Consider the following 24,955-nt stretch of genomic DNA (forward strand, 5'->3'; position numbering starts at 1 on the left):
CTTATTCTTTAAGCATAAGGGCTGTTTGTAGATGTACACACCATTTTCTATACCATGTTAACTGATTTGCATCACATGGTTTGAATCAAGTTTGAATTTGAATTAAGGGTTAATAGACAGTTATTGACTATGAGGGAGGTTTGTGGGCATTTCTTCACTTCTGCAGTAAAGAAAGCAGGGGGTGCTGGACACTATGCCGGTGCGAATAGGCAGCTATTTGAATCAGCTTTGTATCAGAGGCAGGGCTCAAACCAGTGTCAGCAAGAGAGCACACAGAGGTTCATGAACAATAATTTCTGCTTTTACCTGGGTAAGCATTTGGGAGACTGGGCTGACTTCTAAGGGCTAGAGCAGTTAGGGCCTCTTCTTGTGGCTACAGGGGATTAGGTGCCCTTTATTGCTTCACTCAGTCCAGTTTGGACCAGGGCACATCTCTGGGCTTGCTGCAAGTGGCACCAGTTCAGGGGGTGAACTGGCCTGCCTCCTGATTGAAGCTGACTCGGTTGGGAACTCTGCTCCGACCTCATTTCAGACAGGGTCTGATCAAAGGTGCCTGCCTTCTTCCAGCTCTTTGCTAATGAGTTCTTTCCTTGGTGGCCTTTGCCTTTCTATGATGGGTGGGGGTCCTCAGCCTGAATCGGGAACTTTTCCTCTTGGGTTCTGATCACCCCCCACCCTACTATAGCCTGGCCTGGGCCAGGTGTGCCTCTTGACTGAGACCCCAGGCCAGGCACCTGTAGTTTCCAGAGTTCCTGCAGGAGCCCCTGCTTTATAATCTAGCCATGCAGCAAAAGGGCACTGAGCCTTACCTCAGTAAGTCTCATTTTTTTCCCCCTGTCCTCATCACATACCAGCAAGCTGATATACTTCCTTGACTCAACCCTGTTTGCCCAGGTCTCAGCAAAAGCCCTGGCCATCTGGCTTGGTCTGCATTCTACTTGGTTGCATGCCTCTTGGCCAAAGTGAAAGATGTGCTCCCCGCAAATGTGGTTGCTGCCCTGGAGGACCATCTCAATACATAACCAACCCCCCCTCCCCCCAGTGGAAATGTGATAGACAGACTGCTCATAATTGCCTATTTCACTGGCCATGGAAAGCAATGAGGGCAGTGGACTCAGTACTCTGCTGTCGCTTCCTGTGCCTGTGGCAAAACCTCAGTTTTTTTGTTTGGCTATTTGTTTTTTAAATGCATTTCCTCCCCTTCCCTAACCAATTCTAACTTTCTGTCTGACCTCTCTATCCCTTATAAGTAGTTATTAGTAGTATTAGGCAAGCTAAGTTCTTATATGACAAGCCCCCTTTTTATATTGTAAATAGTGTTTTGCTAGGTTTGTACTGATTTTTACTGTTGAAAATGATAATTTCATTTTCCCCACTTATCAATATATACATATTGATTGTTATTGTTTCATATGGATATTGGATGGTTTAGGCCTGTGTTTGTAAGTGAACCAAAGTAATGTCAAGTTTCCATTTTGTATATCAAGCCTCCATCTTGTGTTCTCTGCCTGGGCATCCCCTGTGTTGTAACTGTCATGTAAATTGGTTCCCAGATGAATGGGAGTGATTGGGAATGGTTGAAATACAATGGTAGCAGGCCTCTACTGAATGGCTTGTAATGACCTGGCCATCACCTCACATTGATTCATCCAGGAACCACGGACCTCACCCAGGAACAGAGACAAGAACCCAGCATTTGAAAGACAAAAGACCCTGCAGAACCAGCAGCTCTACCATTGAACCCCACCATTACAGCCACCCGAAACTGCACAGCCCTGCATGGAGCACACATGCTCAGTATGCTAGGGGCTGACCCTGGCCTGGGCATGCCTCCTGTCCCTAGGGTCACACAAGGTCTTCTCCTATAAAAAGGGGCAGTGAAGTCAGACCCAATGGGAACACCATTTTTATCTGAACTAGACCAGCTCCACATTATGCTGCTTATCCACCCCAGAGGCCCTGATGGCAACCCACTCTGGACAACACTGAGTTGAAAGAGACCCCGACTGGCCATCGAGGACCAACTTTTAGCCTGGGATAGGTAGATATCACCTGCACATTTCCTCCTCCAATTTGGACTCTCTCTCTCTCTCTCCTCCCAGACTTCTGCCCCTGCACCAAGCCTCTTTAACCCCTGCTGTCAGTGTGTGTGTGTGTGTGCGCGCGTGTGTGCGTGTGTGCAAAGGAACCAATAAGATATTGTGTCACCATCTCCCCTGTTCATTAAAACCACTGTCATTTGTAACCCTGAGTTCAGTTGTATTTTACTGAGCCCTGGTCCCTTCCCCATCTTAAATTCTGGTCTCTGTCTTTCTGTCAACTTCCCTCACCCCTTTTTCTTGCCACCTCTCAGTTCCTCTCTGTCCCTTCTCTGTTCCCCTGCTGCACCCTCTTGGCCCTATTGCTTTGTGCTGTCTCTCAGTCCCATTCCTGCCATCCACCACCTTCTTCCCACATCTTTCCACAGCCCTTACCACCATTTCTGCCACTTCTAGCCTCCTGGCCCCCTTTCTGCTATCCACTGCCTCCTTCCCATGTCTTTCTGCAGCTCTTCCTGCCACCTTTAGCTTCTCAGCCCTGCTCATTTCTGCCTCCTGCTGCCTCTCCCCATCTCTCTCTTTCTCTCCACCTTCTGTCCCCAACCTTTCCTGCCCCTTTCCTCCTTTCCTCTGTGTTCTCCAGCTTTCCCTCACACCCTCTCTAGCTGCCCCTTCTCCCCACACAGTCCTCTGGCCTGCCACCAACTTCTCTGCAGCTCCTTTGGGCTGCCCTGAAGGTTTCCCAGAAGCCAGAGCCCTTCTCCAGCTCCCGGCGCCAGAAGCCCCTCCCCCTGTAGCTTCCTGAGCTCCCCGGCAGTCCCTCTCCAGCACCCCTGGTTCCCGGAACCAGCCCCCAGTTTCCTCTGCACCCTCTCTAGTTCCCCTGCACCCTCTGTCCTAGTTTCCCTCTCCCCACTTATCCTTTGGCTCCCCCATAGCTCCGGTTTTGGTCCTAGCCTGTGTGCTGGCTTCTCTCTGGCATCACTCCCTTGTTCTGCAGGTTTTGGGCATTTTCCTTTAATCAATTAAGTTCAATTAACCTATAGTAACCCCTAAGCCTCAGTTCTTTAGCCCAGCTCTCCCTAGTCTACCAGTTCTAATCCCAGTCCTGGCAACTATCACTCTCTACACTTCCACTTTCTTACCTTAATCTTTCCCCAGGTATCCCAAGTACACCAAGCACATACATACATACACATCACAACACCCAAGTTAGGAACTCACCTGTGTGTATGTGTAGGTGAATGGTGTGTATGTGAACTGATATACATATATGTCACTGTGTGCATGATATATGAATTAGTGATCCGTGTGTGTGTATTGGGTGTTCAGGTATTGATAATTGATTCTGGTCTAATTTTTGGTCTGTATAGTGTGTGTAGGTGTTTGAACCGGTGACAGGTGTGCATGTGCTGGTAATTGACTGTGTGTGTGCTGGTAATTGACTGTGTGTGTATATGCACCTAATTGATTTCTGTTTGTGTACATGTAATTGTAGACTGCACCCTCCTGTCTAGTAGCATAATTCTGAGATCCTGGGAGTTGGTCTGACCACACAGGTCAACATGCCCAAAGGGAAGAGGGGGAATCTGCTTTGAGATCCTGTCTGGGAAAGCACAGCACATAAGGACAAAGTATCATGCCCATGAACTTTTACTGACCCTAACATTCACTTCAGGTAGTACCTTGGAGCAGCATACCAAAGCAAGCCTGGCACACACTTTACAAGTTAACCAGGAGAATTGGTGACCTCCACTGGTGTATCCTAAATGGAGTCAGTAGTCATGAAAAACTCTGTTCACCAAAGACTCAACAGGATCAATGGCCTACCTTTTCTATGATGAGGAAATGAAGGAGTTTTTCTTTAATACCTTCCTTCTACTCACCCTAACTTCCCTGGAGGTGGTGTTTAGGAGCAGCAATACCAGAGGAAGCCTGCCTAGCCTAGCACACCCTGCACAAGCTAACCATTGCCAGGAAAAATGGTGACCTTCACTGTTGGAAAGTATGGAGAGCAGCAAAAGCCACTCTTTGCTGCTCTTGGTGCCCTCTTCGGCACCCTGGACATGAACTTCTGTGAGACTAGGTATATGTTCTCTATCCTGTACCAAGTGGCTGTGGAGATTCGGCAGGGAGGAGCGATCTGTTTGGACAATTTCCTGATGGGTCAGGCCAAAATGCCAACCCTGAAAAGTCACAGAAACCAGCTTGCAGGCACCTGCTCTGACAATGACCTTCTTCTCTTCCACTTCTTGATCCATAATCTCACTTGATTTTGGACACTTTGTGTTGTAACCAAATGAAGATCAGTTTTATCACTCTGGGCCATTAATGGGGCACTTTGTAAATTAAAGATATACAGCAAGCACATCTATAAATGTATTTTAATGTACAATATCTATTTTTCTGTGCATTAAAGTATCACATAAAAACCATGTGATTATGCTAATGCACAGCAAATAGGCTACTGCACATTAAGCATTACTTTAAAAACATCGGATTTTGGTACTGTGCATTAGGGCAGCCTAATGTGTATTTATTTAATTCTCACATTGGAGGTACTAACTTTAATGTGCATTAGTAAAAATGCATCAATGTATGTGTAGACATGCCCAGCTAGTACTAAATGGTTGGGTGAACCAGTTTCAATTCCTGGTAATATGACTGTTTTTGTTACTAACAAATGTTTCATGCTCAGTCCCCTGGAGTATTACACATTTGTGTACATATATCTTAGTTTTTAATATTGTTATTCTAAAGGTTTGGAAAAAATCCTCCCTCCCCCCCACTCTTCCTTAGAATTAAGGGCATAATACATCTCCTTTCTTTTTGTTCTATATTTTTATTTATGAAGTGCATCCTCCTCCCTCCTTCCCCTCTCACATTTTTTCTTTGAGAATTTCAGATAAGCTAATAATTCCTCTGGACCTATTAGGCTGCAACATGTATAATTAGAAAATGAACTTACTTCCAGCCAGGGCACTTCAGGTTTTGAGACTTGAATGGGTGACTTCTATAACATTTTTACACAACTGCCATTTACGTAGCAGCACATTTTTTTTAATGAAAGTTCTATATTTCTCTAATTCCATTCCCAGTACAATGGAATTGCCAAGGTTTCCTTGTATATGCTCAAAAACTGATGGAAGAGGAGGAGGATGGCCTCCCTATGTTTTATCTTAATAGCTGAGCCATTAGGAAACTTGTTCAGGGACTCTAGCCTTCTCTTCCCCTTTCAACATATAATAATGATACAGATCAACTCACTTTATTACTAATAAATATTTTTCAGGTTTAGCATAAGAAACTAGTACTCAGATGTTATCTGACATCTAACTTGCAGAGGAAGTATTTAGATGTATAAATGCAATATTATTACACTCCGCAAAGGAAAAAAAAAAACCCAATGGGTCAACTTTTGTAACATATTTTCATCTTAGCCATAGGATTACATCACTAACAAAACAAGGATGAGAAGGTCCCACTCACTATTTTCATGAACATTTTTCCAGGCACTCAAGGAAGATGAAGAAGGGTTATTATGAGCCTTTTAATTATCACTGAGGTGCCTTCAAGGTGAAGAAGTATTGGGCCTAGATGTACATGTACAAAGGCTCTGGTAGACAAGTTATTTATATAATACATAGGCAGAAAGATTGCTGTTTCTCACCATAAGCAAATGCACAAGTGGTCTACATTTTATTATCACACAGATACACTGAAGGTATATATAGACAAGGTGTAAAACTGACAAACCCTCAAGCAATTTTATAAGGAAAACTTTATAACACATTATTATCATCCATTTCAAACACAGTGCTAACCAGATAAAGAAATTCTTGGGTGGAATTTTCCAGAGATTTGTTTGTTTTGTTTTGTTTTGTGTGGGGTTTTTTTAGTGGGGGGAGTTGGTATAGGAGAGTAAATTAAGTAATCATACATATATCTTTATCTCTAAATCTTCCTCAGAGAAAAAAGTTAAAAAATACTAAGGATTACTATATTTACTCAATTCCAAAAGAAGGGCTTTTCCTCTTCCCCCATTTAGCATAGGGGTGGGGAAGTCCCTTATGTTTAGAAATCAGTATGAAGTGGAGGGGGAAGGAAAGCACCTGGTATGGCTCTAGTCCTGAGTCAGGATCAGAGCTGAAGATACAGATGCTGCTTGCCTCCACCCCCACCACCTCTGCCCTCATATCTTGGGCCCCTCCTCTCCTTTGCCCTCATCTCCACCCCCACTGCCTCTGCCCCATGACCTGTACCTCCTCTTCCCCCACCAGTTACCCTTGCTCCAGTGCTAGAAAACTCTGGGGCTTCAGCCAGGGACATGGAACTGTTGCCCTGCGGGGTCAGGACAACTCTCAGGATCTCAATATTGTGCTGTTAGACAGGAGGGTGTGACACAATTGCACAGCTGAGATATTGGGGGTGGAGGAAGCAGATAAGTGGTGGCAAGGAGGAGACAGCCAGGAAAGAAACTGAGGCAGAAACCTGGTTGCTCAGGGGAAAAGGAAAAGGCAGTGGGGATAAGACAGCGGCAAAGAGACAGGGGGTTTGGAGGCAGTGAGGAGCTCAGGACAGGTGCTGGAGGTGGCAGTGAGCCAGAAGCAGGAGAAGGAGAAATGAGACAAAAGTTAGAGGGCCGAAGAGCAGAGATTGGAGCAGGGCCAAACTATAGTAAAGCAGAACCCAACTTAGGGGTCCAAATAACAGTTTCATTACACAGACAACACACTACACAGCCCCATGAAGTTATTGCTTCACACACACACACACACACACACACACACACAAGCCGTCACAATGGCAGCAGGAGAAAGAGACTCAGTGGAAGGGTTGGAGTCCACGTAGGGAAGAGAAGCAGAGTCCAAGTCCTTGGTTGAAGAGGGGGTAGGGAAGGTAGCTACCTATCCCAGGCTGGAAAGGGGTCCTTGTTCAGTAGGTGTTGTCCAGAGGGAGTCGCTGGCAGGGTTTCTGAGTGGATAGGTGGTGTGGCATGGTGCTGGTCCAGATGAAGAGGGCATTCCACTGGGTCTGTCTTTACTGCCCCTTTTTATAGGGGCAGATCTTGTGTGACCCTAGTGACAGGAGGCATGCCCAGGCAAGGGTCAGCCCCTGGTGTACTGACCATGCAGGGCTGTGCAGTTTTGGGTATCTGTAATAGTCAGGTACAATAGTAGAGTTCCTGGTTCTGCAGAGTCTTTTGTCTTTCAATGCTGGGTTCTTGTCTCTGTTCCTGGGTGAGGTCTGTGGTTCCTGGATGACTCAATGCAAAGTGATAGCCCAGTTGTTCCAGGCCATTCAGTAGAGCCTGCTACCATTGTATTTCAATCATTCCCAATCATTCTCATTCATCCAGGAACCAATTGACATGGGAGCGGTATGTGACTCATACAGCTGTGACACAGTGGATGCCTGGGCAGAGCACGCAAGATGGACACTTGACATACAAAATGGAAACTTGACATGACTTTGGTTCACTTACAAACACAGGTCTAAACCATACAATATCTATATGAAACAATACAAATCAATACAAAAATGATAATAATACAATATACAACAGTAAAAATCAATACAAACCTAATAATTATGCCATATAAAACATTGGATATCCAAAACCAAAACTTGCTACCAAAATAAAAATGTTAAAGCTTATCCTAAGTCTGAGCTAACTTATACTTTTCTATAGGGAATAGAGAGGGATAGAAAAAGTCAGGAAATGGTTGGGGAAGGGGAGGGAATGCATTTTAAAGAAAAAAAAAAGAAAAATTGTGGGTTTTGCTACATATTATATCTCAGTAGCATCTGCACCAGAGTGGCAGCTCTGGTCCCAGCTCCAAGGCTGAGACAGAGCTGCCTCCACCACCACTACTACTGGGCTGGGCTGGGACCATACTTCATGCCTGGAGCAGGGATGGAGCCTGCTGGCCCTGGAGCAAGGATTGTGCAGCAGAGGGTTGGAGGGATGGTGGAGGGGGCAGAGGTTGTGGGGGCCAGCAGCAGGGAGGCAGGCAGCAGGGAGGCAAGGGATGCAGGGGATAGGAGGCAGGGGACAAAACTGCTTGACCCCACCATGAGCTGCCCACTACTTCTCCCTCCACCTCTTGAATCCTCCCCCTGACCTGCCCCCCCACTATCTCCATATACACCACCTTGCCACCACCTGCACCCTGAGCACCTGCCTCCATACTGCTTCTCTCACCACTTTCCCCACTCATACTGTTTTTTCTGTTGCAGCAATGCAGGGACAAATTTGAGATGATCCTCCAATAATTAGACTCTATACATGGGAAATTATAACAAATTTATAAATTTTCCATATGTGCAATATAATTATTGTGGGGTGGGGGTTAGGTGGTAATCTTAAATTCAAGATCCCTTTGGATTCAGATGCATGTGGTATTTGAAGATAAGAGTAGAGAGTAATAGGAAAATGTTTTAAAAGGCTTTCAAGGAAGGATAGATTTAAAAGGGAATCAACTTAGACCTCCTCTGGAGTGATGGTGAACAGCTAAAAATGTCAAAAATTTTATAAGGGATATAAGTTGTGGCCATATTGATCTAAGGACATAGACAGACAAGGTTCTTTGGGTAAATCTGATTCCTTTCATTAGACCAGCTCAAATAGATGGATCAATTCTTCTTAGCAAGCTTTCAGGAACAAACACCCTTCGTCAGGCTGCAGATGAAGAACTTTAAGTGTGTATAAAGAAAAGTGCATTATCTTCAAATTGTGAGGATGTGTTTTTTAATTTAGATCTCCTCCTTCAATTTTTGAACAATCTTTGTTAGATATAAATGTTTTAAATTTAAAGTGTGATGAAAAATGCCTTTAAAATTACTTTTTAGTAAGGATTTCTTAAATTTTATATTCTGACTTTTCCATTTAGCATACGTACCTGCCTGGTCTCATATAGTTGCTCTCTAGTGACTTTAGAGTGCACACCTGGTGCTGGCCACAGGAGTGTGTCCCTGGGGCCTAGGCATTGGGTTGTGTTCACCCCCAAGGGAGGCCCCGATACTCGCCTGCCACAACTTGATCTTTTCTTCAGTGGTGAGGCTCCTTCTCACAGATCAGGTGCTCCCCAGCACCCCAGCCATGCCCTCAGGATGATGGGTCACCAGCCTGTCCCTTCATGTTGTTGCCTGCTCTCTTTTCTCCCTGCCCATATCTCAGTGTCCCTTCAGACTGGATGACTACAGAATGTGGGACCATCCTCACCACTGCATCTAGTCTTCTCCTGAGGTATAGTGGTCTGCTGCACTGCCTTGGCTCTTCTCTTGACCCAGGAGGTCTCTCAAAGCCTCTCTCCCTGGTTTGGAGCTCTTTGTAACCTCCAAAACAAAAATTAAGAACAAAGAAGAAAGTAATAGTTGAGGCACAGGGCCTCAGCCCACCCCACTCACAGGTCCAATGTCTGTTGCCCTCAGGATTCCTTGATACAGTCCTCCTTGATCCAGCTGCCCTGCTGAGCTGGTGTGATGCTTCTTTTAATAGAGCTTGGACCCCTCCTATGGGTCTCTGTCCAGCCCCCTACTGCGCTGCTGACATGACCTATGTGCAGCCCGGGGAGCAGCCTTGCCTTCTGGCTCCAGCGTTGCTGCTCTCCCATACATTTCCTTGCTGGCAGCTTCTAAATCACCTGGGTGGCTTTTTTTTATTACGTAATCCACTGGTGCCGCTCCCAGCTGGCACTAAAAGTGGCTGATGAATTGCGTGGGTGGTTCGTCTTGACACAGTTGGCCTGTCTCTGTTTCTCCTAAAAATAGTAAGTGTGCCCCATTTTCAGGGCTTTTCATTTTCATCTTTGGGTGGGTCAGCCCTGCCTCAGGTCCTGCCACAGGAGAGTGCTCTGGGGCCTCCACCTGTATCCACCTGGGACAGCATGGAATAAGCAGATTGTTTGCTCTTCTTGTTTTCTTAGATTTTTTAAAATTTCTTTTTAAATCACAAAACCTCAGTAAAAAGATGGTTTGATAACATTCAAGAAATTGCTTGTTGATTTCTGTTTCTCCCATTTAACCAACTATAGTTTTTCCTCTTTAATTTCTCTGGGTACATGAAAAGATTCTACGCTCTACTGTTTTCTTAAAGGCTGCTTTCACCTCTTTATTTCTTAACGTGTAAATTATAGGATTCAGGACTGGTGTCACAACTGTGTACATGAGGGAAATCATTTTATCACTCTCTGGTGCATAGCTGGATTTCGGTCTTATATAGGTAAAAAGAGCTGTTCCATAGAACAAGATTACCACCATGAGGTGTGAGGAACAGGTTGAGAAGGCCTTCTTCCTGCTCTCTGCTGATGGTAGCCCAAGGATGGTGGAGATGATGCGAATATAGGAAAGCATTATCAACAGGAAAGGGCTCATGATAAACAGCACTGAAGCAGCCAAGAGCACAATCTCATTCTTAGATGTGTCTGTGCATGCCATTGTCACTACTGGTGGAATGTCACAGAAAAAGTGATGGATATGGTTGGAACCACAAAAGGGCAGACTGAAAATCCATGTGGTCTGAATCACTTCCACTGAGATGCCAATGATCCATGAGGTAGCTGCTAGTATTATACATAACCGACTGTTCATGATAGTTGTGTAATGAAAGGGATGGCATATGGCAACAAAGCGGTCATAAGCCATGGCTGCCAGAAGGCAACATTCTGTAAGACCCAGGATGGTGAAGACATACATTTGGGCTGCACAGCCAGCTATGGTGATGTTTTTATGTTTCACCAGGAGGTGAATCAGCATCTGGGGGACCACACTGGTTGTATAACAGATTTCCAAGAAGGACAAATTCACCAGGAAGAAATACATGGGTGTGTGAAGTGTGGGGTTAAGCTTTATAAGGAGAATAATAAGGAAGTTTCCCATCAGAGTAATGAGGTAGGTGATCAGAAAGAAGAGGAAAAGAAGGGGCTGCAGCTCAGCAAGGTATGAGAACCCAACCAAGATGAACTCCCCAACGATGGTTTGGTTTTTACCAGAGTCTCTCTCACAGTAGGTCATCTGTAGGAGTGATAACAAGAAAGAGAAACACTAATACTGAACAGAAAGAACTCCAAATATTAGTATAATAAACAATCCAGACTATGTTTTGCAATTATGGGATGCATCAAATTCTAAACATTCCCAGCTTTTATACACAATTGGCCCTGCTTGCCAACAAATATAAATTGGTAGTTTGTCATTGACTTGAGCAGTGAAAAAACCAATGTGCACCAACTTGTGTATGTGTCACACTGACTCCACTGGAATTGTATTCTTTTACATTATCTGGAGTACTGTCCAATGGCTTCATTCACACCAACTAGCATATATTATTCCCCGCAAAAAAACTCCAAAAGTACAAACAGAAGAGAAACTTTGGGTTATACCAATTATCAATTTGTTTTCCAATTGTATTCTATGTAGTGACGTTACATTAGACATTTTGATCAGAAACTTTTCTTTCCTTTCTATGTAAAAATTCAAAATTGGACCACTCCAATTTTATTTTGTTATTAATGTTGCTTTGAGAATGGTATATTGAAGGTTGAATGATTTCTTAATTCTGATCTCTCATACACAGTAATTGAGAGTAGTTATGGAACTGGAAGTATTCCCACTGGAGTAAGAACTACTCAGATGGGTATATTATGGTGGTGCTGAAATTAGCTATTTAAAAGTTCTCTAAAAAAAACTGAAATAACTATTGGGCAAATTCATGCCAGATGTAGGCATGCTGAAATCCAGAGTTACACCAAAGAAGGCTTTGCACTTCCTCCTACATAGAAATGTTATTGTTCCTTAAATGTTAAAAAGGAATTTACCTCACTACTCTCAAAATTATGGCAGTGTCCTGAATGCATTAGTGGCTCTGTATAAAAATGTGCACTTACTTTGCTGATGTAAATCTTCAGAGCTTCAGTGATGTAAATAAAACTCTTCTGACCTTTTTCCTTTTAAGGCTCTCTTCTTTTCTGAGCGTGATCCTACAATATTAAAGATATCTGTTTCCTATAGACATTTATGTCAAGGAATTTTGTAGTAATTGGGTTATCTTGAAAAGGCAGAAACAAATTAAAGCTCATAATAACAGTTGCTTATCTTTATTACCTTTGCCTCTGTAGTTCCTCAGACCTTACAATGATATTTAGGAGGAAACCTGAACTCAAAGAAAAGGTGGAACTTAGGAAATGTATACAGAAAATCAGTATTACCTAAAAGTTGGATGGGGGTCTTCTGGTGTCAAAAGTTCTGCCAGAGCCACAGAATCATTCTCTGCTGGTTTCACACCCACTACACCCTGCACCTCCCACACACAGAAATGATATTGAATCTGGAACATGCAATCAAACTGCTTAATAAAATACTTCTTAAGTACTATTTATGAAAAAAATTGAGAGCTTTTTTTCAGATGAGGAAGGGCTGGATTACTTGGTCTGATGCAGAAAAGTTGGATTATAGGTGAAAACATTTCTGTCTCTCAAAGAACCCTTTTGGAAATCAGTGTTTAACGCTTACTCAGTTGAGTACCTTTGTTAACATGAATGTGTAATTGATCAAAACTGGAATTTCCATCCTAAAATCTTTTTGGTGTTTCAATATTAGTTTATTTCCTGAATCAACATTTTAAAATTTCATGAAAAGGTGATTCAAGAAAGTCAGAAGATTATAGAAGCATAGGACTAGGAGGGATTTCCTGAATCAAACCAACCAGATCCCAATTCTCTCACTGGCTTGTTTATCTTTTTCTCAAAAGTTGCTATGTTTTTTTTCTCCATTACTTCTAGAGAAGGAGCTGTTTAACAATATCAATGAGTTAGGTGGCAGAGAGTCTCCTTCCTTCCTTCACCTTTTTGATTTTCAGTTCATATTTATTCATAAGCCATTTATACACTATTTGTTTTTATAGCAACATTGTACTATGTCTTTCCCTCTCATCCTGGTGTTTATTTCCCCCGTGTTTTCATATAAACAAGTATTATGTCCCTCTGAGCTATTTTTCCCCTAGAATAAATAAACCAAGAGAGATAATTAGTTGTGATAGTCTGAAGGTGGTTTATTTAGGCAGAAGTCAGAGCAAAGTAGCACCATGAAGACTAACTAATTCAAAGGGCATGAGTTTGCATAGGCTTATGAAAGCTTATGCTTCTCTGACTTAGCTTAAAAGGTGTTACTCTGCTCTGCCTTCTGTCTAAATAAGCTATATTCTTCTAGTTTCTTCATGTAAAACAGATTTTTCCATCCCCAGGAACATCCTTGCTGTCTTTATACACACACATTTTAATTTGAAAGAGTCTTTCTTCAACTAGAATTGTACCGAATGGTCCAGTGGAGATTTCACTAACACTTTATTATTATTTCTCTCCCTTGACTGGTTATACCTTATCTGATGTTACATTAGAGGGGAGAAGAAAGATTCAAAGATCAAGAGATCAGTGGTGTACAAACACATAGGTGGCAGATAAATTTCAAAAGACGGATCAACAGTTAAATCAATAATATGACATAAAGTAGTGCACACTGGAACACAACTACATATGTGTGCATGCACACACACGTGCACACACGCACGCACACACACACACAGAGCCAAATGCATTCACATAGGGACACTTTAATATTTTATATGGCTAGAAGGAAAATTAAGATGAAGGATTTGCTTCACCCTCTTCCTATTAATGATGATGTTTGGACACCCTTGGCCAGAAGGTGGACAGTTAGGGACAATTAGAACCATTCACTCCTAACCTACCTGGCTTAGTGAGAATGGTTGTCTTTCACACTTGGAAGAGGTTGAATGTACTAAAGGACAGAGAGCTGTTTATATTCCATTTGTTGGCTTTGGGGACCTAATCTCTTAAGAGAGTCACTCTTCATATTCCCCTAAGGATGAACAATTATCCCCAAACTGGTTTGGATAGAACAAAACCAAACCACCATTCTCTCAACCATTTTTTAGGAAATATTACAGTAGAAGCAGTTATGTCTGGGAGAAAGGTGAGATGGGCCTAGGATACAAGTTTCACAACTACTTAGCAAATGATGGGCTCTATGCCCTTTCTTCTCCACTGAAGTCAATGCTGCTACTGTTTGCTTTTAAGAACATGAGTAAGGGTGCTGTTAGAGATAACATTTAAAACATTTAAATCTTTGGAATGTTATATCATCACAAAGCTAGAACACTTCCAGAGTAGTCCCAGGTTAAGGCTTATATGATATATTAGACCTGCACAACTGTGATTTGTCACTAGAGAGCTTGGCAAACAAGGCCATAGACAGGAGCCAGGACTTTATTCCTCCACCTGGAAGTAAGGGGGGTTGGGGAGCGACAAGTAGCTCGGAGGTGGAGGAACAATTATGTGGCTTCCTTCACTCTCCAGCCAGTAGAAGCCAAGGGGAATGGTGGTGGGAGGGGACAATTCTTGAAAAAAAAAATCTGTTTTGAAGGGAATGGGTAGGGGGAGAAATAAAGAATAATCATATTTTTTATAAAAGGACCAAATCACCTGTTTCACTGCATTGGGATTGGGTCGGGGAGAGCTAGGTTAGCACTCACACCAGGGCAGTGCTGAGACTCTGTGGGCTTGCTACATGAAGACAAAACTGGGACAGAGCTGAGATGAGAGGCTTCCTGAATTGGTTGGATAAGGGGGTGCTGACAGAGCCATATCAAATGAGCAGCAGTTCGGTTCAAAGGAATATCATGGGGATTAAGCTGAGTCATGATGCAGTGGCTGGCAGCACTGGGGAGAGGTAGGGTGGGTGGAAGATGGCTGCCCAGTGTTAAAACCAATTGCCCATGCCCATTAGCAATTAACTGGATTTTTAATCACTCCCCTTGCACCAACAACCAGCTAGCCAAATGCACAGGAGTGCTAAAGCAAGAAACAAACTGGTGAGCTGTACCTGGGTACTCAGAGTGGTCAGGGTATGCTGAAGTTACACTCCATAAGGGTGGGATGGGGTGTTGGCTTGGGGGCAATGCCAGCCTTCTAGGCAGTTTAGTTCAGGAGGTTTAAAAGTTTGCCTATGGTGCAAAGGAATGAGAAGGGTTGGGAATGGTGCAGCCTGGGATGGTGGAGAAATGAAAACAAAGCATTTTATCTCTCTGGATCAGACTAATAATACCCTGGAATATTATGGGTAAAGTCCTCTTTTGAGTTAACCTAACTTTCAAATATTTTAAGGGTAATTAGCATAAGTTAACATCTTTTTTCCAAGTAAATGCTCCAATTTTAATGGCTTTTATGATGACTGTAACACCACCCTAACTATTTCTCAGGTTGCTGTTACACATTGCACTTAGACCACACCAAAGTCATGAGTGACCATGCACTATAGTGGTAAAACATATGATAAGTCCCTTCTGAGCATCTCAAAGTTATACTAAGTTGTGTGAAGTTTGTCTCTGGATCATACTACCCAGGTCATGTAGCAGTAATGACAGTCTGCTCCCACAATGATAAGGCAAGTAATTTGGATGCACCCCTAGTACCCCCACTCCCACTCCATGCATGGGGTCATCTACTACTCAGGGGGTAATACTGCCTGGGGGGCAGGCAGGGCCTCCACAGTGCCAGAAGGTGGGCTGTGGTGTCAGAAGAATGGAACTGGAAACATGGAGCTGGGAGGGAAACCTCTGCTGAACCAGTCCCAGCATTCCCCACCTGATCCCAGCCTTCCCCAGAGACAGTGCATCTTTGATCCACAGTCAGGTGAAAATAGTGGAAATGTTCAATTAACTGCAGTTATTAAAGGTTACTTCAAGTTTTCTCACTCTGTCTGGTCCCATTTTTCACAAGTGCCACTATCTTTCTCCCATCCTGGTGGCTCAGTAATCACTGTCTCTTCCCTTCGCACAGGCCCGATTCCAGTCCTTGGGCTAGAGGCAGAGAAAGGGAGAGGCCTGGAAGCCAGAACATGGAGCTTCCTGGGTTTAGCATAGTGGGAGTGGGGAAGTGCGTTTCCCTATTGCTCCATGCTCCTGCTGCACTAAGGCAGCTTTGTGCTAGTAGTGGATCTTCCAGGGTTAGAACAGTGGGAGCATGGAGTGCAGAGAAGCATACTCCCCCACTTCCCATGGCTAAAATCTCCCTAAAATCCCAGCAACTTTCTGCTTTGTCCTTCTGTCCTCTCCATTGGACAGTCCTTTCTCAACCCTTCACCCCCAGGATAGGAAATGGGAAAGGGTGGAGGGAAGCCAAAGCCCCCTTCAAGCTTCCTGGACGGTGGAGAGTCAGCCGTCTTTGAGAGAAATTATGCCAGGCAGCTTGGGAACATTTAAATTAAAACCCTGAGCACTAGTGGGTAATTCATTTTTTCCACTGCTTTCATCAATTCTGGGAGAAAAGAACAGCTCTCAGGGGGAGGCATGCAGGGTGGGAGAGATGTGAAATCAGGTTAAAGGGGGTGGGATTGGATCAGCAGGGGTTGGCAATGGGGAGTTTCCTTCTGATGATGATGAGTTGGGCAAGAATACATCAATGATGGAAGAGGCAGGAATAAATCATAATGAAAAAGCCTACTATCTCTGAACGTCCAATAGTATAAAATGCATACAAGGGAGAGAAGAAATAATAATAAGAAGTTTCATATTAAAAAAGATTATTACTTAAGTACAGATTTTCATATGTGGCTCATAGAGCACATGGGACAGGCTAATGAACCTCAGTTTACAGGGGGAAATTGTAAACTGATTAGTTAGGTTATTGCCTATCTTTTGCCTAATAACCTGGCAGTAAAGTCAGTTGCCTGGTATTTTTTTTTTGCTTGTGTAAGTGACCATTTTTGGACAGGGAGTTTTTTGACACAGGTACAGGGGTATTTTCTTCCCATATACATGACCCTGCACAGATGGATGAGTATATGAGCATGTAGAGAGTGTTCCTATATTTTCTCCCTTCCTAGTAGCTCAGTGGTTAAGGTGTCTAAAGGGGTAGCTGCAAGCAAGGATGATGTTCTCTATTTGGAGTGACCTGCAGATCATGTACTACTGCTTCTGGGCCAGATACATATGCAGCAAAGAGAGGTAAGAGTCCTGAGGACACCAGACAATGAGCAGTGGCCAACCTTGCTCATATTCCTTCCAGGGGCAGGGTGTTGTTGGCTCTGGATTTAGGACACAGAGGCCTTGTTCCAGGGGGGGACACATCCTCAGACTGACCATGAACCTTCCATTCAATAATAGACAACTTTATTGACACACAGTAATAACAGAAGCAATACAACAAATCAAGTAATTTTATAGCTACCGATTCTAGGGTGGTCATCAGAGTTGAACTACATTTGGCCAGGATGGAGTCTTCACTTCGAGGCTCTCTTAGGTGCCAAATGTCATCATGTCAGCAGCCTGGAGCTGGGGTGCCGAGGCCCACACCCCCCATCCAGTGGGGCAGATGAGACAGTCTGGTGGTGTGCCTTCTGTCCATGGTAGCTTCAGTGACTCTCTCAGAGGATGAGGACAGGGAAATCTCTCAGGGACCCTCTCAGTGAGGAGAAAAGGGGAGGGACCCAGGCAAGGCCCTTTTGTTACTCTCAAGTCTCTGTTTTTGTATTCTTCCTTCCACCTGATGACCAGGGATCTGGGTTTTCCATTTCCTACAGAAAAATGGACTAAACAGTTGATTTTACCTTTTGCTGGATGCAAACACAAATTTTTCATCTTATTGGAGAAAGCCATGGATGTTACCTTTTTCCAATGAGCTCCCTGCAGACTGACAAAGTTCCAGCCGTCAGGGACCTGGTAGGGAGCAAAAGGAGAGCGGTGAGACAGGGAATGCCACGTGTATCTACATGCACATGGCCCCAGGTATCTTAGGGTGTGTTCCCACAGGTAAGTGGTGGGGGAGAGGAAGAGTGGGATTGAGGCCCCCTGTAGGGAGGGAGGTAGTTGGGCAGGCTGGGGCTGGAACTTCTGCCCAGCTGGGAAGTGTGTAGGCCTTGGGGCCCTGGGCCACAATGCACAGCTGCAGGGCCCCAGTGGGGACCAGGACAGGGTCCTGGGTGGCTCGTTCAGGGGGTAAAGGGGTGGGACTGGTTCCTCATCATGGCGTGCACTCCCAAGGGGATCGGGGTAGGTGGGCGGTGCCATCCAGATCTGTGTGCAGGGCATGCATGGGCTGCGGGCGTGCGCTCCCACCCTGCTGCCCTTCCCTGGGGCCTTCACAGCCCAGCATGCCAGAGCACAGTGGGGCTGTGCAGAGAAGTTGGTCACCACAGGGAGCTCTCCACTGCCCCGCCAGCATGCCTGCTGTGTGTGGGGCTGCAGTGAGGGCAGCAGCACGGGGTTGTACCCCTCAAAGCAGCCCCACTAGCAGTAAGTGCATCACCAGGGCAGTGTGAACCTCACAGCAGTGAGCAGCTTCTCCATGTGGCCCTACTGTGCCCTGCCACACTGGGTCATGCCCTCTGGGCTGCAGAGGCCCTGGAGGAGGGCAGCGGGGTGGAAACCCATGCCCACAGCCTGTACTTGATCCATGCACAGACATGGGGGTCATAGGCCCCCCCAGCCTGCTCAGGAGTACACATCACTATGGGGAGCCAGTCCCCTCCACACCCCATAGCAGGCAGCAGGGGGGAGCGGGGGAAGGGGGCTGCAGACCCAGTTTCATAGCCCTGACAGCTGGGGGCACCCTTCATCTGGGCTGGGGGAGTGGGGGCTGTGGGTGGGGGGTGAGGGACACCAGACCAGCAAGGCTGTGGTGGGGAGTGAGAGGCTTGAGCAGGGTCAGGGTCAGGGGCTGTGGGAAGCCTTTCATTTAAAAATGGATTTGGGGGGTTTTATTGGACAATTGGTGATTTTTTTTATCAGAGAATTTGTGATTTTATACCGTGGAAACCAGGATCCCTGCTGATGACTCCTGATGACTCTTGCTCACTGGCTATTGCTGGTTGGCTTCTGTGTTGTCATATATCCCTGTAGCTCATCACATGCACACATACCAATTTAGTATTTCTGGACTTTCTCCTAATTTGATTTGTTCCCCAAAACTGGGACTCGGGTTCCCTTGCTCTGGGGCTTTGTTAGGTGTTGCCACCCTTATCTTGTGTTATAGAACACTATGGTGCATGCTCCCCTCTTTCCCAGGATATGTGTATATCCGTTGGCCTTATTGTGTTAGATAGCTTGTCTGCTTCAAAGGCTGTGTGAAACTCTGCATGTGAGACCCAGGCTTTTTAGAAACCAATTAATCCCTGCTGCCCATCCTGAACCATTCTAATACATATATATTACCTATACACCAATTTACAAAAAGTAAAACTTTAAATACCATTTCTAAGCCAACAGGTATCAGGCACTGAGAGGTAGTGATGGTTGTGGAGGACAGTTTAAAAAAAGCTGGGGGGCAGTGCTAGCCAAGGCATAATGTCCTAAAGGCTGAACAGTCTACTGTATTCTGGATTTTTGAGTGGTGTTGAAATAAAGCTAGTGGGAGGAAGTTTGGCATCAGATGTAGCATCCTACAATATACTTTAAGAAGTCAATATGTAAATGTGGAATAACTATAGTGTAAGAGATATAACTTCCATAATTCATTCCTACATCCATTGAATCTAATAGAAGGATAACTTTTGATGTCAGCATACATTGCACAGGTGCATACAGAGCAGCTGGGGACAGAATTTGATGCTTTATTTTCCATTGTCTGTAGAGATATTGGTGAGCTTATCTTATGAGAGACTTGTTCCTTAGAGAATAGGGACTTAAGTGGCAGTTGGAAAAGATATAAAGCATTATATTCACCTGATTTCTGTCATTTCAGATGAGTTGCATCAAGATCACAGATCATCTCATTTCTGAAATTGTGTCCACTGAAGAATCTCCCTCTCTCTCTCCTTCTCTTTTTCCCTTTCTCTTTTTACTCTGCTGTCTGATTTATTATTAGTGAGAACACAGGTTCCCTGATGTTCAAATTCCTCGTTCTGACCTAAGTTTTTTCTGGTGCATCTTTAGAAGACTGAAATCATAGCAGCACAATATTTTACCTGTAAAAATGATAGAAATGGTAAGTGCTCACTGTGTGCCATTTAAAAAAAAAAAAACCGTTTTCTTTCAGAATCCATCAAATGCCTATTGAATTTAATGGACAGATTGCCTTTGAGTTCAGTGGAAACTTTATGCTTTATGCTCTTCCTGCCTACAAAAGTCATATGATTATAGCTGTACTGTAGCTGTACTGAAGTAGTTAAGGAAATACAATCCTATTCGTGCTGTTGCAATGACAGGGAAATAAAGGTATTGATATGGAAAGGAAAATAAAATATGGTGGTGTATCTTCTAGATTCCTGTTAAGCTACCCCCACTGTTATTAATGTAACAATACCAATATCCACCTGACATAGCTTTACTAGTACAAAATTTGTGAGATAACCAGGGCTTAAACTGTGCTGATCACTGGAGATAATCAAACAACTCCTAATAGATTTTGTGTTTCTGTTTCTTCCAGGTGCTGGTGGAAGAATACTCTAAATTTAACCGCTTTGAAGACAGTGTGGCAGAAAATCAGGAAAGACAGGTTTAGTTGAAGAGTTTCTTAATTTGCCAGTAATATTACTCTTTAAAGTGCACTAGATAGACCTCTTCAGAATGGCCAAAGTTCTCAGATACACTTTTCCCAGTCTAATTTGGTATCTCTCTTTCTCCTGAAATATTAATGGACCTTACACTAACTCCCTCTTAAGCTTTTGTTCCTATTAATAATTTTATATCTTTGTAGCACTGGATGTCCCATACCCCACCCAAACCCTCTATTCAGGGAAACTTCCTTCTTGAAAATAATCTCTCTGTTTTTTCCACATGCCCAGGCTGAAAAGATCCAGCTAGTCTAGCACCCCTGAACAGCTAATCCTTTGTTCCAGTGGTTGGACCAGTGAGAGAGAGCCATGGGTGATGGCTAGAGAGAGCACTGTGAAGATGTCTCAATGATAGGCATCAACCCCTGCAGGGGCCAGTTACCTGTTCTGGAGGGTGGCTGTCTGGAGTATTTCATATTTAGACCTAAGGAAATAGGATTTATCATTACACAGGAAATTATGAAATTTGAGAGAAGAAATCATTCTGATATTGAATGCAACTTTTTAAAGTTACTAGTGAACAAAAATTGAAAGTAAAAAAAAATGCTTGAGATTAAAGAAAACATTTTAACAAGATAAATATTCAATGTAAATGTTGAGCTTGCTATTTTTTATTTATATAACATTAAAAGTAACTTTGAAAGGAGTTAAAGTAAAAACAGATATAGTCATAGAGTCAGAGAAAAGCAGGGAACATCAAGAGATCATATAGTCCAGTGGTTCTCAACCACTTAAGACTCAAGACACCCCTCAAAACATCCAAGCGCTTAGCTTTCATTTGTTTTCTGACAAAGAAAAAAGAGCTGGCCTCTACTGCAGAAAACTCAGAAAGACCACAACAGGTCAGAATATTTTTTGACACTCTGGATTCCTATTGGAAATCTCTGTAGTTAACTTGTGAATCGTGCAGGTGTCTGCATGCTTTAGTTCTAGTATTGTGTAGAACTGTGGTTAAGAATGACTGATCCAGTCCTACCCCCTGCTTAAAGCAGAATCATCCTGTCTAAACCATCCTTCCTAGACAATTGTTTATAAATTATTCTTAAAAGCTCCAGGAACAACTTCTGTGCACAGCTCTTAGGGATGTTGTCTGAAGCATTAAACATACCCTTTAACTTTCCATATGCAGGAGGGTGAGGGCACTGGCACTGTCCTGCGACAGCGAGGAGAAAATTGCTCATTAAAACACACTCAAAAGAGTAGTCAAGACCTCCTCCCCCCACCCCCATTTCTGTCTGACTGATAGGTAAAGGTAAAATTCTTTCTTGATCTTTAGTGTGGCAATTGGTCTGACCCTGAGTGGAGGAGAAAGACCCTCCCAACATCAACATACCCCAGTCATAATTTGCAGCCTAGGCTGTGAACAACACCCAATATTTTTGAGGAAGGCAGAAAAAAAACGCAAACATATACCAGCAAGAGGGTATAAGTTCCTTCCTAGAACTTCCTATGTAGTGACCAGCAAAGCACAGAAGCATGGGATGAGTAGATGCCCTCCACTCTGCACTGTAACTTGGAGACCATAAACACAATTCCACATACCATACACCCTGATTAGAGAACCAGAATTTCCAGCTCTTTTAATCTTCTTTCATGGGCAAGCTGGTTATGGAGCTCAGCTTCATTTTCTACAGCTGGGCATCTCCAGTTTCCACTTGCTCTGGGCTTTAGAGGTCACTGTGTTTGGGTGATGCACGTATAGGGATCTCTTTGGGCTTTCACCTGTTGCTTGTCACATGCTAGATAAATATTTCATTTTGGAATATCAATACTGTGTATGCTGATTTTTTCATATTGACTTTAAAATGTAAAATGAAGTAAAAGTCACAAAGTGTTTCATGATACCAAAGCTGCTTTTTTATCAAAACAACCATGATCACTGCCAAACTCTTATAAAAAAGAAAAAAAAATTGTCTCTGTATAAGAGGTTGGTGTGGCAGTTTTGTTGTGTTTAGCAGGTAAAGAATGTGGTTCATATTACAAAATTAGTATCATGCAAAATGGATTTTCCATTTTGATAAAGACTGATTTCACACTCTCACTTCTGTGAATAGTGTTAGAAATAATAATAATTCCACCAGTTTTCTCTATTTCATCCTTTTATTTTCAGCCTTTCAGAAATGGCTGAAAATAAACTTTCACAAATAAGAAACTGTCAAGACTTCCCTGTTGTAAATTAACTGCTTTACCACTTCTTATTTCAGATTTTGCATGATTGTCCAATTGGAGAATCTTTGCAATGTATCAAGTAAATTTTGAAATTTGTAGCACTCATAAATTAACGTAGTAAAATTAAGGGCAGAAATTATTCCCTAAAAATGTTGACCTGTTTTCCAGTCAGTTAATATAAGTATATATCTTGACAATATTTGTGGTTCAAATTTGTTTTACATAATCTTGACTAGTGGTACAGGAATTTGGTGTCACTAATGATGTTCTAAGTCATGAATAACTGCACTTAGTAAAGCAGCACTAGATTTGCATCGGTGTAAATGAGACTACCAGAAATTGTAGCTGAAAGACATCTGAATTCATTTATATTTGTTTCTCCATGTCTATTTGATAATGCAGAGTGTGCTGCTTTTCACTGGAGTGTCACACTCTTTCTTTCACTTATCTAAATGACAGATTGTAACTCTTAAATTCTATCTGAATGTCTACCTATCTGTCTGTACTCTGACCCTTACTTTCCTGCCACTTTGATGCATCATGTCGATGATGCAAATGTTTTCATAGTTTTCTTTGTGTTCGCTCTACAGAGTAGACACTATGCAGACATGGAAAGCGGGAACACAACAGCAGTGACTCACTTCATAATTCTGGGTTTCCCAAGCCTCCAGAATGTGCAACTCTTGCTCTTTTTCATGGGCTTGGTCATCTACCTTCTGACCTTGTTCGGACACATTGTCATCATCATAATAGTACGCATTGACTCACGTCTCCATAACCCTATGTATTTCTTCCTTAGCAACTTCTCTTTCTTGGAGATCTGGTACACCTCCAACATCATCCCCAAAATGTTAGAGGTTTTTCTACAAAAGAACAAGTCTATCTCATACACTGGCTGCCTCACCCAGCTCTATTTCCTCATCACTTTAGGGACTGCTGAGTGCTTCATCCTAGCCATCATGGCTTATGATCGTTACTTAGCCATCTGCCACCCACTGCGCTACCCAATTCTCATGAATAGCAAGATATGTCTTCATTTGGCTTTATGGTCTTGGGTAGGTGCCTTCCTGGTAAACATTCCACCTTTGGTGTTGTTTTGTAAACTTCCTTTCTGTGGGCCAAATAAGATCAATCACTTCTTCTGTGATGCACTACCTTTACTGAAACTCTCTTGCATGGATACTCATGAGGCTGAAGTGGTAGACTTCATTGTGGCTACCAGTGTTATTGTGAGCTCCCTCCTTCTGATTCTGGTCTCATATGTCTTCATTATCATCGCAGTCTTAAAGATCCCTTCAGCCATAGGATGCCAGAAAGCCTTCTCTACTTGCGGCTCCCACCTGGCTGTGGTAACTATCTTTTATGGCACCCTGATTTTCATGTATGTGCGGCCAACATCCAGTTACTCTTTAGACTCAGTTGACTTCAATAAGGTGGTGTTGTTGTTCTACACAGTGGTGACCCCCATGCTGAACCCAATCATATACTGTCTGAGGAACAAGGAGGTCAAAGAAGCCCTAAGGAGAGCAGTAAGTGTGAAGTGTGCACTCATGACCAAGGCTGGGAACAATTTTAATGTATCCTTGAATTAGAGGTGAAAATGAACCTTCTAACACAAGGGAGCAGGGCATATATATGATGCTAAAGATAGGTTTCTGATATATACTGAAGACTCTCTCTCACACACACACACACACACACATGCACACACACATATGTAAGTATACAATATGGATGTAATTAGATACAAATATTACATATGTATATAAGTATACAATACATAAGTGTGAAAAGTTATGTTCTGGCTATAAAAATGCTTTGACATTCAAAAGCTTAAATAAATAAATAAATGTGTTATCTAGGTAATGTAGTATCTAGTGCTTCTGTCAACAGAGTTGAATCAGCAGTGGCTTTCCAGTCCTAAAAAAAACAGTTTGAGATTTCATAACTAGTTCGTATTCACATGAGATGAGAACTTTCAATGTGATGTTTTTTCCCTGAAAAAATAATAACAACAGTTCACACACACACACACACACACACACACACTGGCCAATAACTTCATAGGTCTAGCACACAATTCAGATGTGGTGTTTCAAGATTTAAGTCTGTGCTCTGCCTAGTTTAGGTTAAAGACTGAACCTGAGCTGTGCCCACTGCTTTCTGAGTTGGATGTTATT

General features: G+C 43.2%; 2 protein-coding genes across 2 annotated transcripts; one reads left to right on the top strand and one right to left on the bottom strand.

Annotated features, from left to right (window-relative positions):
- Nucleotides 1-10,085: 10,085 nt before the first annotated feature.
- Nucleotides 10,086-10,862, bottom strand: LOC149862756 (olfactory receptor 10A4-like). The gene has a single exon (XM_090054094.1). The coding sequence runs from the start codon at nt 10,860-10,862 to the stop codon at nt 10,086-10,088; it is 777 nt and encodes a 258-aa protein (XP_089910220.1).
- A 12,521-nt stretch (nt 10,863-23,383) lies between these two features.
- On the top strand, nt 23,384-24,367 carry LOC149862757 (olfactory receptor 6B2-like). Its single transcript, XM_090054095.1, has one exon. It carries the CDS (start codon nt 23,384-23,386, stop codon nt 24,365-24,367), a length of 984 nt encoding a protein of 327 aa, XP_089910221.1.
- The last annotated feature ends 588 nt before the right edge of the window (nt 24,368-24,955 follow it).

This window comes from Crocodylus siamensis, chromosome 6, assembly GCF_052110815.1.
Source record: "Crocodylus siamensis isolate JL-2025a chromosome 6, ASM5211081v1, whole genome shotgun sequence".
NCBI lineage: Eukaryota > Metazoa > Chordata > Crocodylia > Crocodylidae > Crocodylus > Crocodylus siamensis.

Coding starts and splice junctions, on each gene's coding strand:
- LOC149862756 (XM_090054094.1), bottom strand. CDS start 10,862: ATGTATTTCTTCCTGGTGAATTTGTCCTTCTTGGAAATCTGTTATACA.
- LOC149862757 (XM_090054095.1), top strand. CDS start 23,384: ATGGAAAGCGGGAACACAACAGCAGTGACTCACTTCATAATTCTGGGT.